Genomic DNA, 17,872 nt, shown 5'->3' with positions numbered 1-17,872 from the left:
TTTTATAGAAGAGGAAGTGTATGTTGAGCAACCCCCCGGGTTTATAGATCATGCTTTCCCTAATCATGTTTACCGGGTACAAAAAGCTTTATATGTGTTAAAACAAGCTCCTAGAGCTTGGTATGCTCACCTCTCTAGTTTTCTTGTTGAAAATGGTTTTTCAAAAGGAACAATTGATAACACTCTTTTTGTGCGAAAAAGGAAAAATGATTTTATTTTAGTTCAAATATATGTGGATGACATTATTTTCGGTGCTACTAATGAATCCTTGTGCAAGGAATTTTCTAAAGTTATGCAGGATCACTTTGAGATGAGTATGATGGGAGAGCTTACATTCTTTCTCGGGCTCCAAGTCAAGCAAACTAAGGATGGGATCTTCATTTCACAAAGCAAGTATGCGAAGGAATTGGTGAAGAAATTCAAGTTGGAGAATTCTAAGCATGCGCCTACTCCCATGAGTACTAGTGTTAAGCTTGATGCGGATGAGAGTGGTGAAGATGTGGACCAAAAACTATACCGAGGTATGATAGGTAGTCTTCTTTATCTCACCGCTAGTAGACCCGACATCATGTTTAGTGTATGTGCATGTGCACGTTTTCAAGCCTCTCCCAAAGCGTCTCATTTAATTGCGGTTAAAAGAATCATTAAGTATGTTAATGGAACTTTTAATTTTAATCTTGGTTTATTTTATCCAAGAAGCACCTCTTTTGATTTATATGGTTTTTGTGATGCCGACTTTGCCGGATGTAAGGTAGATCGCAAGAGTACTAGTGGAACATGCCAATTCCTAGGAAATTCACTTGTTTCTCGGGCTTACAAGAAACAAAATTGTGTTGCATTGTCCACTACGGAAGCGGAATACATTGCCGCCGGCTTATATTGTGCTCAAGTCTTATGGATGAAACAAAGCTTAGTTGACTATGATTTGAGTTTTCAAAATATTAAAATCTTTTGTGATAACACAAGTGCCATAAATATTTCTAAAAATTTGGTTTTGCATTCTAGAACCAAGCATATCGATCATGTAGAGAGGCAAGATGTATCCCTAGTATTTGTTGACACAAAATCTCAATTAGCGGATATATTTACTAAGCCTCTTGGAGAGGATGATTTTTGTCGCATAAGAAATGGTTTGGGCTTATGCACTATGTGAAAGTTCTACATTGTTTGCTTGTTTAGTTGCATTTTATATTTCTATTTACCCCATTTTTGATGGTGACAAAGGGGGAGAGAAATCTCCTCATTTGTTGCATATACTTAGGGGGAGCTCATAGATAGGGGGAGCACCTATCTATATGCTATTTTATTTTTGCTCTTATAATGGTTGGTTGTCATCATCAAAAGGGGGGAGATTATTAGCCCTTATGTTTTGATGATGTTTTACAATCACCATTAATGGTACTAATGGCTAATTGAGTGCAAATGTAGTAAATTCTTTTATCAAGTTTGTTAGTGTCATTTATGGAGGATTGGATGGAATATACGCTACAACGATGATATCCAAAGGAGGAGGAGGCATAATGATGAAACAATGTTATTTCAAGAATAACAAATTCATATAAAAGCTTCATCCAAACTCAAGCTATATCAAGACTCAAAGATTGTATTCTATGTGAGGATATTAGCTAGTCTTTATTCTTTCTCTAGTATTATAATGTAGGCAAAGAGTTATTGAATTCACTTGAAGCTATTGGGACTCACACACGTTTTCATGCTTAAGCTTTTAAGCGTTTTTCGCAAAATACTATTTTTCACAAGTATGAGGACCTATCTGCAAAATTCTTTTTCCAAACAGTTTGTTTTTAGTATTAAAAACATTTTACAAAGTTTTATAATTTTCAGAGGTCAAATAAATATTTTCTAAATATTTTCGTTTGAGTCAAAATACTATTCTGGAGCATATTAGAATACGGTCGACCGCACCGGTCGACCGCACTTAAGATCATTCGTCACTGGGCTCCAGAGAGTTCGTCGGTCGACCAGTGCCGTTGACCGAAATCTTGATTTTTCTATCGGTCGACCGCACCGGTCGACTGATGATGGCTCTGCTTGTTTTCTGAGTTTTCAAAGCTGCTCGCGGTGGATCGGATTTTCCGTCGGTCGACCGAATTCATCATTTCGGTCGACCGAACGTTCTGGCGGTCGACCGAAAGTTTATTCGGTCAACCGAGAGTTTTTTCAAACGGTCAGTTACCTTGATTACCGTGCTATCATTTAACTGTGTTTGGCACAGTCTGTGGCAATAGTCTGTATAGGAGATTATTTTCTTAATTGGAAAGATTGGGTTGTGATTTTAAAATGATTAATCTATTCTATTTAAACCCTTTCTCCTTCATCTTCTAAGTTGCCCTAACTTCTGCTGAAAAACCAGAGAGACGCTGTCTTCTGAGAAAAATTTTCAAACTCTGTTCTGTGTGATTTTTCTCTGTGTTTCTTGTGTGAGTTCACTTCCCAGCTTTAGTATTCTTTCTCTTTTCCATAGGGACTTGTAAAGAGAGAGTCTTGCACTATTTCTACTGCTGTGTGAGTGTGATCTTGTGTAGATCAAATGTGAGGGAGTGTGATCTGTTGAGATCAACTGTGTAGTGTGAGATCGTGAGGGGATCGCTGTGTAGACGAAATTCCGGCTTCCAAACCGGGTGTGTAGTAAATTTCTCCTCGAGAGTGGGGAGCGGGGACGTAGGTCAGTGGACCGAACCTCGTTAACACATCGCGCGTCAAAGGATAACGATTCCTAACCCTATCTCATTTACTTTGATTGCATTACTGTTTTGTGGTTTGCTTGTCTTATCTTTTATTGCATAATTAGAGCCTCTTGACCCTAATCACCCCCCCTCTAGGGTCCAACATTACTCTCTACGGATAGTGGGAGTAATGGTAAGCAGAAACATCTGATCTCACGCATAGTGGGAGGCATATCACTTAGTTGATTTGATCAAGTGGGAGATGTTAGCTTGACTTGGTCATAGATGACCAAATCAACGTTCGTTTGAGAAGAACGTGGAAAGAAAGTGGGTTCTGTTGAGAGAATCTCTCTCAAGGGGCGGATTTGAGGGGGTGGAGATAGTGAGGTTAGCCCCTATAAAAGGAGGGTCGATCTCCTTCAGAAACAACAACAAAAGAAAAAAAGAAAACTCTTACCCATTATCGGAGCCCCCTCAAAGAAATCCTCTTCCTTGTTCTCTTAGTTCAAAAAATTCCTTCCTTTAGATATTATGAGAAAATTAGTCGTTGAGCTAAAGGCACGAAAAAAATTAGTTGTACTGCTAAAGGCACAAAAAGATTGCTATGTATTATATGAGAAATCGACATGTGGAGATGTAATCCGATATTCACCTAACAATCCTCATAAGTTAAATTTATCCACAATTAATTTTTTTAATTATTATCAAATATTTGGTAAGTCTAATCAAAACATAATTATCCACATTCTAAAAATAAAATAAACACATTTATAATTTTCTTTAATGATCCATAATTAAAAAAAAAAATCTAATAATCATAATTTTAATTATATTTTCTTATATATATAAAGCACATATTATGGTTTACTATTATCCGATTTTAGTTGTTTGGCACTAAGCCCATAAATTTTTAGAAACCCTCTATGAGTTTAGAAATTTTAGGAAACCACATAAATATTTGGATTTATTGCACTTAACCCTATAAGAGCATTACCCTATAATTTTATTATCCCTTAAGGCTAATATATATGTCTCGAACCATCTCTTATATGTATAAAGCATATATTATGGTTTACTATTATCCGATTTTAGTTGTTTGGCACTAAGCCTATAAATTTTTTGAAACCCTCTATGAGTTTAGAAATTTTAGGAAACCACTTAAATATTTGGATTTCTTGCACTTAACCTTATAAGAGCATTACCCTATAATTTTATTATCCCTTAAGGCCAATATATATGTCTCGAACCATTCTCGCTTGCATATTGTAAAATTGCAAACCTCTGAAAAATTGTAATTTATAAATAGCTCTCTAAAAAGGATGGAACTAGAAGCAACCCCTTAAAAAAATCTAAAAAACACAAAAAAAAAAACTACTTTAAATTCTAAAAAATTATAAGGAACCACCAAAAAATCTAAAAAAATACATGCCATCTCATTTTTTAATTATAAAAACTATGAACAATCCTCTAAGAACTCAAAAACTATTAACGAATCCTAAATAATTACAATTAACCCCTAAAAATCTAAAATTACAAAAATGTCTCTAAAAATTTAAAACTTATAAGCAGAACCTAAAAAATTTAAAAACAAACAAATATCTAAATTTTTTGAATATTACTAATAGCTCCTCGCAAAACCCGAAGGTTACCAAGCAACCCCATTTAAAATTTAAAAATTAGAAGCAACGTCTTGAAAAATCTAAAACTTACATATTGAACCCTAAAAATTAAGGGGTTTCTACCAAATTCATTGGGGGTTTAGGGCATTTTCTTTAAAAAATTTATTGTTGGTATTTTGGTTATTTTATTACACATAAACTAACAATGCTAATTTGAAAGCTTTTTGCCAAAAATTGTTACGGGTTTTAGTGAGAGTATTATAGGTATAACTGTTTAGTGTCAAATGCACAAATTTATTGGGGTTTAGTGAAATTTACCCATATCTTAATTTTTTCTAGAGATAATAGATATTAGTGGTTACGCATGAAGACTTATTACAGAGTAGATGAGTGAGAGTAGATGAGTGATTGCTATTGTTACAATGTACCTTAGCTATCAAATTAGGGGCTGTTTGGTTCGTTTCCTTGATATAGGAAAATGCAATTCCATGTAAAGAAATACAAGTTTTGAGTTTTTTAAATTTTTTTAAGAAATAGATTTATTTGCTTTGGTTCGTACATAAAAAATGGTGAGAAACCAATGTATTTATTTTTCTTGTGTTTGGTTCGCAAAGAAAAAAAAGGAAAACTTTTGTAAACAAAGCAGAGAAGAAAAAAAAATCTGACATGACAGAGTTTTTATCAATTTCACTCGGTTGGGGAAGAAAATCGGAGAGGGAAAAAAATCTGAGCTGGCGGCGATTTTAGCAGAGTTTTTCCTCTTCCATCCGAGCGAACCAAAGCGACACAAAGAAATGAACGGAAACAAAAAAAAACTGACGTGGAGGGGTTTTCTGAGTTTTCCACCTCTTATAATAGCGAATCAAACAGCCCCTTAAAATAAGAACTAGAATTCTAAATGGACAGGCGAATCAAGTGAAAGGCATAAAAAATAAAGAAAATCATGAGATGCTTATACTTGTTCTATATAAAGAAAAATTTGTGGTTTGTTATTAAAGTCCCCCATCTTAAAAAATTATGGACATCTAATCCTATGTTCATCTAAGAATCCTCATCAAATTAAAATTATTCATAATTAAAAAATTTTAGTAACAAAAAAATCTGATAATCCTAATTAAATAATACCTATTCATAATTAAAACAATCTAATAATCATATTTTCAATTCTCTTATGCTTTTATTTCTTTTGGTTTGTGTCTTCCCTCTTTTTTTTACCTTCTGTTTTGTTCCGTCCATCATTTTCCTTTCATTTGATAACGACGACATTAGCTTTACTAATCATGAGTGTTGGATAGGGAATTCCTAATCTATTTTGGTAACATAAGGTTATTAGGATTCCTATTCTATTTTGGTAACATGAGGTTATTAGGATTCCTAATCTATTTTGATAATATGTTATTAGGATTCCTAATTTGATTTGGTTTTGGTTAAGAATTCCTAGTATGTTTATGATTTTAGGATTTATATATATATGGAACAATTGGAAGAGAAAATTGGTGGAGAAGAAAAATTGAGGATATTTGGAGCACAGAAAAGAGTTATTTTCTGAGCTATTTGTTTAGGGTTTTGTTTGGAGAGATTAAGAGCTTGTTGGTAAGATTAGTTTGTTCCTTCGAGTGATTTGTAATCTCAGTTTGTACTCTTTCTCTATTAGTGAAAACCCCATCCCCTTCTTGCCCCGTGGACGTAGGCAACTTGCCGAACCATGTAAAACTATTGTGTTTGGATTTGTGCCGTTGTTTTGATTTGTTTGGCCTTTATCTCGACGTTTGTTTGATTTGGTTCTCGAAGCACGCCCATTTTATTGTCACGCTTCCGCGATGCGCACAACAATGAGATCCTATTATGTATCTCATCTCAAAAAGTGGTTATGTGTCCTTTTATATCTCACTACGCATGATGTATGGATACATAATTCGATTAGAAGTTAACATATGGACGCCTAATATTATCATCATCTATTAATCCTCATCAAGTTATAATTAATCAGAATTTAAAAAATTACAATAGTCAATTATTAAGTAATCTCAATCAAAGCATAACTATCCTTGGATCTGAAATAAAAATTATCCACGAGATTATTCAATGAGCTGACTTATTATTATTATTTTCCCATTTTAATTTTAGAATATTATACAAAACAGGAATACAAAGGAGCACTAGTAGAAAAATGAACAAACTAGACGGAACAAACTAGACGGAAATTTTTTCCGTCTAATTTGAGGCAAACTAGACGGAAAAAATTCCGTCTAGTTTGTTCCGTCTAGTTTGAATCAATCTAGACGGAAATTTCCGTCTAGATTGACAAACTAGACGGTTTTTTTTATTTTTTAAATAATAATCAACCTAGACGGAATTTCCGTCTAGGTTGCATCAACCTAGACGGTAATTCCGTCTAGGTTGCCTAAAAAAATTTACGGATCCCCCTCCTTTTTTTCACTTCCCCGCCTATTTTTTCATTCCCCCGCTTTTAATTTCCCTCTCCATCAAAAAACCCACAAACTGGCCAAATCCCGAAATCTCTCTCTCTCTTACCCCATAAACCCTCTTTCTCTCAATGCCGATCTCATAAAAATCCAAACCCTAACCCTAAAATTCCATGGCGTCCTGTTTGATTTCCTGCAAATACCCAATCTCTAAACCCTCACTCCTCCGCCCAACTCCCTTCGTCGCCGCCCCCCTTCGCCTTCGCACTTCTCAAAGATCTGCGGCCGTTGGGGTTAGGGTTAGGGTTTCGGCTCCGGCGATCAGAGCGAGCGTCGACGTTCCCGCTGGACTCAGGCCTGGGCGAGTTGTGGAGACCGATAAGCTGCCTTCGGGTGTGAGGAATCGAGCGATGGAGGCCGTTGATTCGTACGGAGGCAGGGTTACGATTGGGGATGTGGCGAGTAGAGCTGGGCTTAAATTGAATGAGGCTGAGAGAGCTCTTCAGGCTCTCGCTGCTGACACTGGTGGATTCTTAGAGGTATTTTAATGCGTTTCTTTGTTATTTCGATCATTTTGTTTGATGGGAGTTTAGGTGGTTTATAGTGGTTAAGTTAAATACTGGACAAAATGAGAGAGAGAGTCAGTTGAGATGATTTATTCATGTACAATGAAGACCATTAGCTGCAGCAGTTAGAAGAAGCGATAAGATTATAGTTGATTGCGGAAAACAGACTGGTGGTAGACCTAAAACAAATTTGTTGGAAGCAATTAAGAAGGGCAGGATAGTATTTAACTTAACGGAGGATTGGGAATGATACATGATAGAACTGAATGGAAAATTGTTGATTCATGTAGCTAACCTCAAAATGTTGGGGAACAACTCCGTTGGTGTTGCTGTTGTTGCATAGCAATAAAAGTTTTTGTGCATGATGCTATAACGTAAATTGAACAGATGTTATCTCATATCTGCAGGAAACAAGATAACTGATGGCTTTATTTGCCAAGCTTCCTATTTTATAACTTCTGCCAATTATTTCAATGACTTCTCCAATTTCAGTTCAGAATGTTTTGCATTAAATTCGTAAACTTGTGCTACATTTCCTTGACATATGCAACACCTGACGATAAAGTTGTCTGTCTTATATCTCTTACCCGCCATGGAAATATGAAATCCACCAGATATTGTATTTATAATTTGGAGAATGTCATGATTCTTCGTGGCATCAATGCATAAGCATTTTCTTGGTTTACCAGCAGTGGTATACTCTTTTTGTTTGAGAATTTTTATCTTAGAAAAGGATCCAGCAACTTGATATGGTCACTGGCCTGACAAGCCAATATACTAATGTTTTCTAGTGTATGGTTTGCAAATTTTATTCCACCAGTCTGTATATTTTTCAGTCAACACTGTAAACTAGTTTCTGTTACTTTCTCTTTGGGAATTAACCAATACAAAGGACAAAAAAAAAGGAAAGTAGTTACATAACTTGCGTTATTGAAACAGAGTGCAGCATGTTCTCTTTATTTTGCTCTTACAAGTACAACTTTATGAAAAAGAAACAATGTTGGTGACTTGTAATAAATTTGTTAAACTTAGGACCTCTATTTGTTTAATATGTGTATGATAACAAGTCCTTTATGGCTTACCGGTAAGGGTGATTGGTTCTTCATATTTACTTGTCTTCATAAGGCTATCTATCTGAAGATGATATTGATAGGTTTCAGATGAAGGCGATGTTCTTTATGTTTTCCCAAGGGATTACAGGTCAAAGTTGGCTGGGAAATCTTTTAGAATGAAAGTAGAACCTCTACTCGACAAATTGAAGGTACTCAGGGTCTCATTCTTCTTGTGCTAGGCATTGTCGTTGATGTTACTTGATTATATAATGTATAACTTAGACCAGTATGCAAAAGCTTACCTTTTCAATTTTTGTAGGGAGGGGCTGAGTACTTAATCAGGGTCTCCTTTGGGACAGCACTTATTGCTTCAATAGTTATTGTTTACACAACAATCATCGCGCTCGTCTCAAGTAGAAGGTAATATGTGTGCATCTTAATGCTTCTGTTCCTTGTCGCAGCATTTTATGTTTAATTTGTTATGCATGGTTTACTGTTTAGTTTGTGGATATATCTGATTCTTTCGTTATGCAGGTCTTAGCCTTTCCTTGTTAACTTATTGTAGTTACGTATGGTGTACCATTTAATTTGTGTACATATCTAATTGCGCACCTCATGGTTTAACGAAAATGGACCTTTTTCAAGAGGAAAATCTTATTGGAACAGTCTGTTGGTTTATCCTTCAGTAACCAATATTTTGATTTCCCTATTAGTTCTTCTGCAAAGTTAATGCTTTCTATGTGTATTTCATGGCATGGACTAATTGATGTTGAATTTTGTATAATGTAGGATCAAGGAGGAAGAAACATGATGCTTCAACAATTTGGAGGAGTAAATGCAATTGGATTCTATAAATTATGCAAAGTTCATTAAGTTATGTAAACAATTGTATTCTTTATAATCAATCTATGTAAAACATTTATGCACCTTTCTAGTATTTTGGTGAATGTATTATTTAAATATAATTATATTTAATATTGAAATATAATTAGATTGATTGTGTTGGATATGAACATGATTTGGTGTTGTGCTATATTGTGTACATGTGATATTATATAGCGTGTAATGTAGATTTTGCAAAAAAAATAAAAAAAATAAAAAATACTGTAGCAGAGCAACCTAGACGGAATTCCGTCTAGGTTGCTACTGTAGCAATCCGTCTACATTGCTAATCTAGACGGAATTCCGTCTAGGTTGCTACGTGGCAACCTAGACGGAAGTCCGTCTAGGTTACCAACCTAGACGGAATTCCGTCTAGGTAGCAATCTAGACGGATATATTACTTCCGTCTATGTTGATATCCGTCTAGGTTGGTCAACCTAGACGGAATTCCGTCTAGTTTACCCCAATCTAGACGGAAACAGATTAAACCGAGCAAACTAGACGGAATTCCGTCTAGGCGTACCAACCTAGACGGGAAATGGAGCAATCTAGACGGAATTTTCCGTCTAGATTGCTCGTTTTTCTACCCGTGGAGGTACTGATGGTGAAGCCATCTAAATTTGAATTTTAAATTTATGCAATCTATTTTATTTTTGTTCATAATTCTACAAGGGAAAACTTCAAGTAAAATCATGTTCATTTTATTATACAAGTTATTGGTATAAGTTATTTATATGCTCGTATTAAAAAAATAGACAATATATCAAAGGTAGAACGTGAAGTCAAAGTTTTTGTGTCGAGAAGAACCTATAGTGATATTTATCAACTTAAGATTAAATATTAATATGGCTTAGTTTCTCTTTTCTATTGGGCTATAGAAAGCTTAGTTTCTCTTTTCTATATATATGGCTGGCTTTTGTTCTTTCCTATATCTATGTCAACGGTAAATAACGGCAATGCCCTTTCTTCACCTTCATGGATGTTTGAAAGAAGAAAGTTATATATCGCTAGTATTGAGAAACTACTTTTTCTATCTTCCAATACATGGATACATTTCGTATCCCACTTTTGTAACTAATCTTTTTTTATAATATAATTGACAGGGTATATCCCTTGTTTTTTGCTCAAAAAAAAAGATTAAATATTAATAAAAGTAATTAACAGGAAGGAAGAGATTTTTTGAAATGCAAAAATGTTAGGCTAGTGGGTATTTGGGGAAGTTCAAAGATGAAGTGGGGTCCATACGAAGTCATAATTTCTCTTTTCTTTTTATGTGTATCAGTGCAATAGCAAATAACTCTTATTTATAGTTATTATTACTATTTATTCTTAGCAAGTACAAATTTGATATCAATAATTTTAAAAAGGCTGCGGACAGACACCCTACTCCAAAGCCCAATTGCCATTAGACCCATGTAGTTCTTTTGATACAGATAGACCCCCATATATACTACTTGGCTAAATACATAGAGATCCCTTGAGCGAATTTTTTTTTCCTCTTAAAGGAGTTTTTTTTTAAAAAAGTTCACTCATGCGGTGTCAGCCACGCCAATTGAACTGTAGAAGTTTATCTGGGAAGAACTTATCTTATGCAGGGAGGATTCAACTTATAAAAACTGTTATCTTGGGTATTCAAACATACTGGACAAGTAACTATATCTTGCCGATCAGGGTGTTGGAAAAAATTGACATGCTTTGCTCTGCTTTCTTATGGGGAAGCAAAATCCATCTAGTCTCCTGGATAGAGGTTTGCAAGGATAAGAAGATAGGAGGTCTGGGGCTATTCTCCTCCAAATTGTGGAATTATGCTGCAGCAATCAAGATGTTATGGATGATACACTCTAAAAAAGATCTCTTGTGGATAAAATGGGTGCATGGAAATTACTCAAAACAACAGGAGATTTGGCAAGTTCAACCGAGAAAAAGTGATTCATGGATGCAGAGACAAATCCTAAGGGTGAGGGATTTGGTATTGAGGAGGTTTGGGAATGTGTATAACCTGCATAGAATCATTGCTAACTGTCACAATAATGGGACAATGAAAATTTCATCTGTTTATAATGCCATCTCCCAATCTTCAGCAACTGTACCCTGGGCGAAAACAGTTTGGGGAGGTTTGCATTACCCCAAGCATTCGATGATTTTATGGCTTGCTACTCTATCGAAGCTTCCGACTAAGGATAGGTTGTGTCGCATGTGTATATTGGAAAACAACCAGTGTGTTCTCTGTGCTGATTCTGTAAGTCATCAAGAATCTAGAAATCACTTGTTCTTTGAATGCCAGTTTTCTTCCTATGTATGGAACAATTTGATGGCATGGCTGAAGTATTCGTGGAGATCCTGCTGCTGGAATCAGGTATTGCGATGGTATAGCAACAATTTGAGGGGGCTTGGATTCAGAAAGAAACTGAAAAGAATGATGTTATCTGGAGCTGTGTATTGGATATGGAAGGAGAGAAATCAGAGAATTTTTCAACAAAAAGCCCGTAGCCCTGATCAACTTATCAAGGAAATAAAGATTTCATTACTCTCAAAAGTCCTTAATGAAGATGTTCCTGAGTACTTGAAGGAAGAAATAGCAAAATTGTAAACTGTTAGTGGGGCTTCAGTTCCTTGTTTGCCAGATATGATTTTGGTAGTTCTTGTTGCACTCTTATTTCAAAATTTGGTGATTGGTGATGAATAAAATTTATTTCATTGACAAAAAAAAAGAGGTCTATCTGCGTTTATTTATTTGGGAAAGTTAATTTACTCAAAATGAGATTTATAGATATTGTTAGCTATGAAAAATAAGATTATATTTTCTTCTCCAAATTCATGAACACTACTACAAAGAAGACCTGCCCCAATGGTTGTAACCGTTGGGGCAGATGTTATCCCCAACGGTTGGAACCGTTGGGGCAGATAAAACACCCGTTACAGCAAGTAGCGTTGGGGCTGAAACTGCCCCAACGGGTGTAATTTCTGCACCAACGGTTCCACCCGTTGGTACAAGTATAAATATAATTAAATATTTTAAAAAAAATAAATCATGAAAAAATTGGCACCAACGGTTACAACCGTTGGTGCAAATAACAGCACCAACGGGTGTAACCGTTGGTGCAAACTGTTGCACCAATTGGGTTGTAACCTTTGGGTGCCATACACAACAAGCACCAACGGCTGTAACCGTGGTGCAACGTTTCTGCCACCAACGCGCTTACACCGTTGGTGCCAAATTTGTGCATTAACTGTTTCAAAACTTGCACCAACGGTCCCAACTGTTGGTGCTTGTGTTTTCCTTTTTTTACACTTTTGCCTACAACGTTTACATATAACATTTCCCACAAAAATATATATACCTATTCACAACATATATATTCCACGTATAAAACAAAAGACTAACTAGAACCAAAATACAACAACTTATAAATTACTCAAGTCCCAAAAGAGGATATCTGAAATATACAAATGTCTTAAGTATGTTAATTAAAAGTACAAGTCACGGGTGGTTTAATCGAATATAATCAGCAAAAGCTTTGCGGATGTCCTCCTCGCTATAGCCCTCCTGTGTAAAGCTCCCTAAGACACCCCCAGCATGCCTCCCAGCACGCCTCCCATTCGACTAGCAAGAGGGTTTTGTGTCGAAATATCCTGAGGAGAACATTGAGCAGCAGATGTAGAACCCTGAGCATCCGGAGAATGATGAGATAAAGTCAGGGGAGTAGTAGCAGGAACAACAGGTGGTGGACGAGTGGTCTGAGAATCAATCTGTAAAATAAATCGAATTCACACTAAGTATATCCAAACATGTAAACTTAAGCTTAATAAACAAGCCTTTTGTTGTATGAATAATTTATGACATGCATTTGTAGTGTTGAAGCATTTGTGACATGAATGCGGCTAACTAAGTATATCCAAATATGAAAACTCAGATTTTTTTGTTCAAAACCGAGTTACTAAATATTAGCCAATCATTTTCAAAATGCATTATGCATGCTATCCAGAGCATTCATCCAACATTGCCAATCAATGGCAACATGAGTTTTGCATCATAAACAAATGTACAAAAAGAAGACTTGTGCGACCCAGCCAAAATTTCAACAATAACTGGATCAAATAATCAACCTACAGAATATTATTCAAACTTATCAAATAAAGGAAGGGGAATGGTCCAATCCTAACCACCTTGATCACAATAAACCAAATGCAGTTTGCACAATATGTATATGTTTTCTTAGATACACTTATTGCAAATCAGTATCATTGATCCATTTTGATAGATACACTTATTGCAAATCAGTATCATTGATCCATTTTGAAGGAGTTCCATTGGATGTAATACATGACTAGTGTCTTTGATTGCAGAAGAGAACCATTGATCCATTTTGAAGGAGTTCCATTGGATGTAATACATGACTAGTGTCTTTGATTGCAGAAGAGAAGTCTCAAGATGCCATGATTAACTTAATTAAGCGATAACCCGTTCCCTCAACTTCCTGAGGCTTCATGGGTAATAAATACAAGTAGTAATATCATGATTAACTTAATTTCTCATGAACTAAATAATGGTTTAACGAACTGCTATGTGTTTACTTTTCTTGACTATTGAATGTTGATGATAATAATTTGTTCATTTTTTAATGAGTTTTCTTGCCTATTGCACTTCATTGCCAACCTTTTTTGTGCAGAAATGCTAGCATGAAACTTATAATAACGCTGGTAGTGTTAAAATCGCCTTCCATTATCTCATAGGCAACTAACTGCACATTATCTATTTGTGAACAATCTAAAAAATTGAACTGCTTAACCATTGTTGTTACATTTTTCTTAATAAAACTTCTTAACAATCTTTGGTTTGACCTTTGAATCGTAACTCAGTTTAGAAATATTCACTGCCATTAGGATATCTTTTTCAAATTTGCTTCATTCAGGCACATCACTCATTCCTTTTGCATCCAAGCAAATGAGCGATGTTTTCAATCAACACTACTTAATTTTCTTACTTCTAGGAAGTTTGCATTAGGCTCCTACATTAAAAGAAATAAAAACATCCAAATACATTGCACTTGTATTTATCTCAAATTCACATCATACATCTTGTTGATATGAAAATTCCCCTATTTATAATGGTAAAATTACGCCTCTGCTACCACTACACGCTCAAATCCTGATCCATCCCCAATTATCGTGGATTGGAACATACAAGTTTAATAAAAGTCTTAAAACGAGCCCCGGGTTTAATCAAATCCTAATCCTTCCACAATTATAATCTGATTTGAACATACATAATTGATAAATCAATTAATATAGTACATCCATACCCGATCCACTCCAATTATGGTCACTTGAGGACCACCAGACCTATTTAGTAGCAAGCCAACATGTCAGTTTTGATTTTCAACGGAAAGTATGCATAATCATTGTGGTTACCCAGATTCATGTCAGGTTGACTTTCAGAAAAGAAATATACATGCATGATATTTGTAGTTTCAAAACTCAAACTGTGATCAAATTGAGCAATCAATAATTTACAAAGACCAATGGTGCAGAAATCCCCCAGCTTTAGTAGACATTGATGTTATAAAAACTAGCGGTGTCAGTAATATCATGAGTATGTGTCACCATTTTGATTCGTCGAAAAATGAACACTTATGCAAATATTGTGATTGATGTCTACATTAGAACTTATAGGTTTGATCAGTCAAACGCGCACAAAAGAATCTGTATATATTGATAGGAAAGAGACATACTTTATAAATATTGAGGTTGTAAGAGAATGAGATAATATTGAGGTTTTTTTTGCATACATACTAGTTGGGTAAGTCGTTCCATCTTGGACTTAAGCTCGGCCATCTCGCGAAGGACATCAGGAGGAGTGGCAAATATCGGAGTGGAGGAAGTCTTCAAATAATGTCTACTAACACCATGACCCAAGCCTCTCTCATAACCGCCGTGATGCCCTCTATGTACCTCATCTAAAACTTTGGTCATCGCGACAAACTTGGGTTCTTGGTCGACACCTAATGATTTTGCCTTTTCTATCACCCGGTCCTATATCACGTAAAGTATTCAAATATTACTCAACAATATTATTATAAATATATTTAAGAAAATCGTTTGAATTCGTCGAAAAATAAACACTTACGCAATACTCTTGAGTTTGGGTGTCAGGGTATATACACGAGTATGTGTCACCATTTGGATCCACTAATGTCGCATGGGTACCCAAATACTCCTTCAAGGCACTTGAGGAGCCACCTGATTCTTCAATTTGAGCTCTCTGTAACTCAACAAAAAAATATGTATAACATATCATATTATAAATAAAGAAATGCATTTTTTTAAAAACTCAAAGAATATTTTATACCACTTTCTGTTTTGCTCGAACTATGCTCCTCGAGCCACCTGTATAGGTTGCTCGACCTCGCTTCTTAGATTCTCGATTTACCTTATTGTAGGCATCGAAAATTGCCTATAGGTCTCTACGAACAGCTCAGTGTTAAGGAACGACGACGAACGTCACTATCCGGTTCACAGGAGTTCGATTGACGTCGGTGAACGCTTGAAGTGAATCGACGAACTACGTGAGCCGACAGAATTTCGGAATAACGAAGGTACGGGCTAATCGAGAGTCCCGTGATGTTACAAAAAGAACAACGCCCTTCGTGTCTCGTTCATTCTACAGATAATCCAACCATTGGAGCTGATAGAACTCTTCGTTAGACTTCCAACGCACTTCGAATCACTAAAATCCGAGTTCAGACGAAGAATTTATAGCGGAAGCGGACGAATGCACCTCAACGGAGTGTCTCGGCCAATGTGAGACACCCCAGGGGGTGTCTCGGATTTTGTGAGACACCCCAGGGGTGTCTCGGATTTTCCAGGACACCCCAGGGGTGTCTCGGATTTTCCGAGACACCCCAAGGGTGTCTCGGATTTTGTGAGACACCCCAGGGGGGTCTCGGATTTTCTGAGACACCCCAGGGGTGTACACCCCTAGGGTGTCTCAGCGCGGATTTTGGGCCTTTAGCCCGTTTTAACCGCTCCGCAACCCCTCATGCCTATAAATACAAGCCTTAGGCCTCATTTTTTTGAGATCGGGAATTCTCGTGCCTCGGCGAAGCCCTGCCGGATTGAAGACTTAAAGTGCACAGATTTCAAGAGAGGAGGAGGAGAGATCGGATCTAGTTCTTTAACGCAAGAAAGTTCTTCGTCAGATCTACATCACCCACACTCAATCCTTAGTATTATCCCGTTGTGGTAATACTAAGAAGAGCAAATATCTCGCTTTTATCGAGATAGGCGCTACAGTTTTCTCGATCCCTTCACGGATAGACGAAGCTCTGCCCAATTTTTCAGCAATCAGATCTGATCGACGGTGGTCCACGGATAAACCCCGGCACAGGCAAAGATCCCACGCAAGCAGAAGACCGATGAACGATCTCTGCGTTTGTTTGATAAAGTTGTAAACTTTTTATTTTCATTGTGTAAGGAGATCTTATAAAAAGATCAACTTTTTATTTCATTCGAGTTTATTGTAACGACTAAAGTTGTAATAGATTCGATAACAATGGAAACATCAACTTTCACCGCAAACAGTGTGAAAGATTTATCTTCTTTCCACTCCAAACCTCCTTTGGAATCCCAAAATCTAATGAAACTGATGACCCGTGATTAATAAGGTAAGCTGTCGTATGCACCTCATCCACCCAAAATATCTTAGGTAGACCTGCATGTAATCGCATGCTCCTGGCACGCTCTGTCAAACATCTTGGACGTTATGGGAGTAGAGCCGCTCAATACCTGGAAAGAGTTGAAGGTGCGCGGAGAACAGGCCGAACGCTTCCTCAGAAGGAGGAAGGTCGAAAGAAACCAACCGATGACTAACCCTCTGAATCCGGGTCTCGTTTCCCATAATGAAGGGAGGGCGCCTACAACAGTTGTTGACGTTAATCAGACATCGCAACAGCAGTCCCGAAGACAGCAGAATAGTTCGGATCCGAGGCTCTAAAAAGAGTACTCATTCAAGGACGAAGACGTTCCAGCCATCTTCGAGACCCTTCTTGAAAACAACAAGATCAAGCTGCCGCCCATCACAAATCAGGAGGAAGCTGACAATACTACAGATCCGAAGTACTGCGCGTACCACAGGAGGATCTTTCATCCCACCAAGGCTTGCTTTACTTTAAAGAATAGCATCCAAACCTTGGTTGAAACCGGCGTCATAACGCTAGGGTAAGCCAATTGAGAACGGCAAGACTCCGACAAGTATAAGAGTATAAACTGCTTCTTAATACTCCGATAAGTATAAGAGTATAAACTGCTTCTCAACACTCCGACAAGTATAAGAGTATAAACTGCATCTTAACCCTCCGACCGGTATAAGAGGTTAAACTGCTCCCTGATACTCCAATTTGTATATGAGTCTAAACTATTTCCTACCGTTGATGGGAAGTTCCTGAAGAATTTTTGTATGTAATATTCTTAAGGATAACCCGATCATGTAACCGAATGCAGTGATAAATCCAGCTTCGCAAAGAAGCTGGGGGTGGGTGATTCATGTAACGGGAAGTTCCCGGAAGAATACTATATGTAATTTTCTTAGGGATAACCCGATCATTACAAATAAAGTGATAAACACTAAACCCACTGTGGTTTGTA

General features: G+C 36.6%; 2 protein-coding genes across 2 annotated transcripts; both read left to right on the top strand.

Moving 5' to 3' along the window:
* Positions 6,888-8,888, top strand: LOC109838864 (uncharacterized protein At5g03900, chloroplastic-like). The gene is made up of 4 exons (XM_020407294.1): positions 6,888-7,268; positions 8,449-8,556; positions 8,667-8,767; positions 8,882-8,888. The coding sequence occupies exons 1-4, from the start codon at positions 6,903-6,905 to the stop codon at positions 8,886-8,888; spliced, it is 582 nt and encodes a 193-aa protein (XP_020262883.1). The 5' UTR covers positions 6,888-6,902.
* Positions 10,761-11,819, top strand: LOC109838863. The gene has a single exon (XM_020407293.1). It carries the CDS (start codon positions 10,761-10,763, stop codon positions 11,817-11,819), a length of 1,059 nt encoding a protein of 352 aa, XP_020262882.1.

Source organism: Asparagus officinalis, chromosome 4 (genome assembly GCF_001876935.1).
Source record: "Asparagus officinalis chromosome 4, Aspof.V1, whole genome shotgun sequence".
Classification (NCBI taxonomy): Eukaryota; Viridiplantae; Streptophyta; class Magnoliopsida; order Asparagales; family Asparagaceae; genus Asparagus; species Asparagus officinalis.
Note: the sequence above shows the minus strand (reverse complement) of the source record. Positions and strands in the feature narration are given on the sequence as shown.

What these genes read in the sequence shown, in the direction of transcription:
- LOC109838864 (XM_020407294.1), top strand. Translation starts at nt 6,903, where the DNA reads ATGGCGTCCTGTTTGATTTCCTGCAAATACCCAATCTCTAAACCCTCA. An exon ending in ACACTGGTGGATTCTTAGAG is followed by an intron (nt 7,269 to 8,448) that starts GTATTTTAATGC and finishes TGATATTGATAG; the next exon opens with GTTTCAGATGAAGGCGATGT. An exon ending in CTCTACTCGACAAATTGAAG is followed by an intron (nt 8,557 to 8,666) that starts GTACTCAGGGTC and finishes CAATTTTTGTAG; the next exon opens with GGAGGGGCTGAGTACTTAAT.
- LOC109838863 (XM_020407293.1), top strand. Translation starts at nt 10,761, where the DNA reads ATGCGGTGTCAGCCACGCCAATTGAACTGTAGAAGTTTATCTGGGAAG.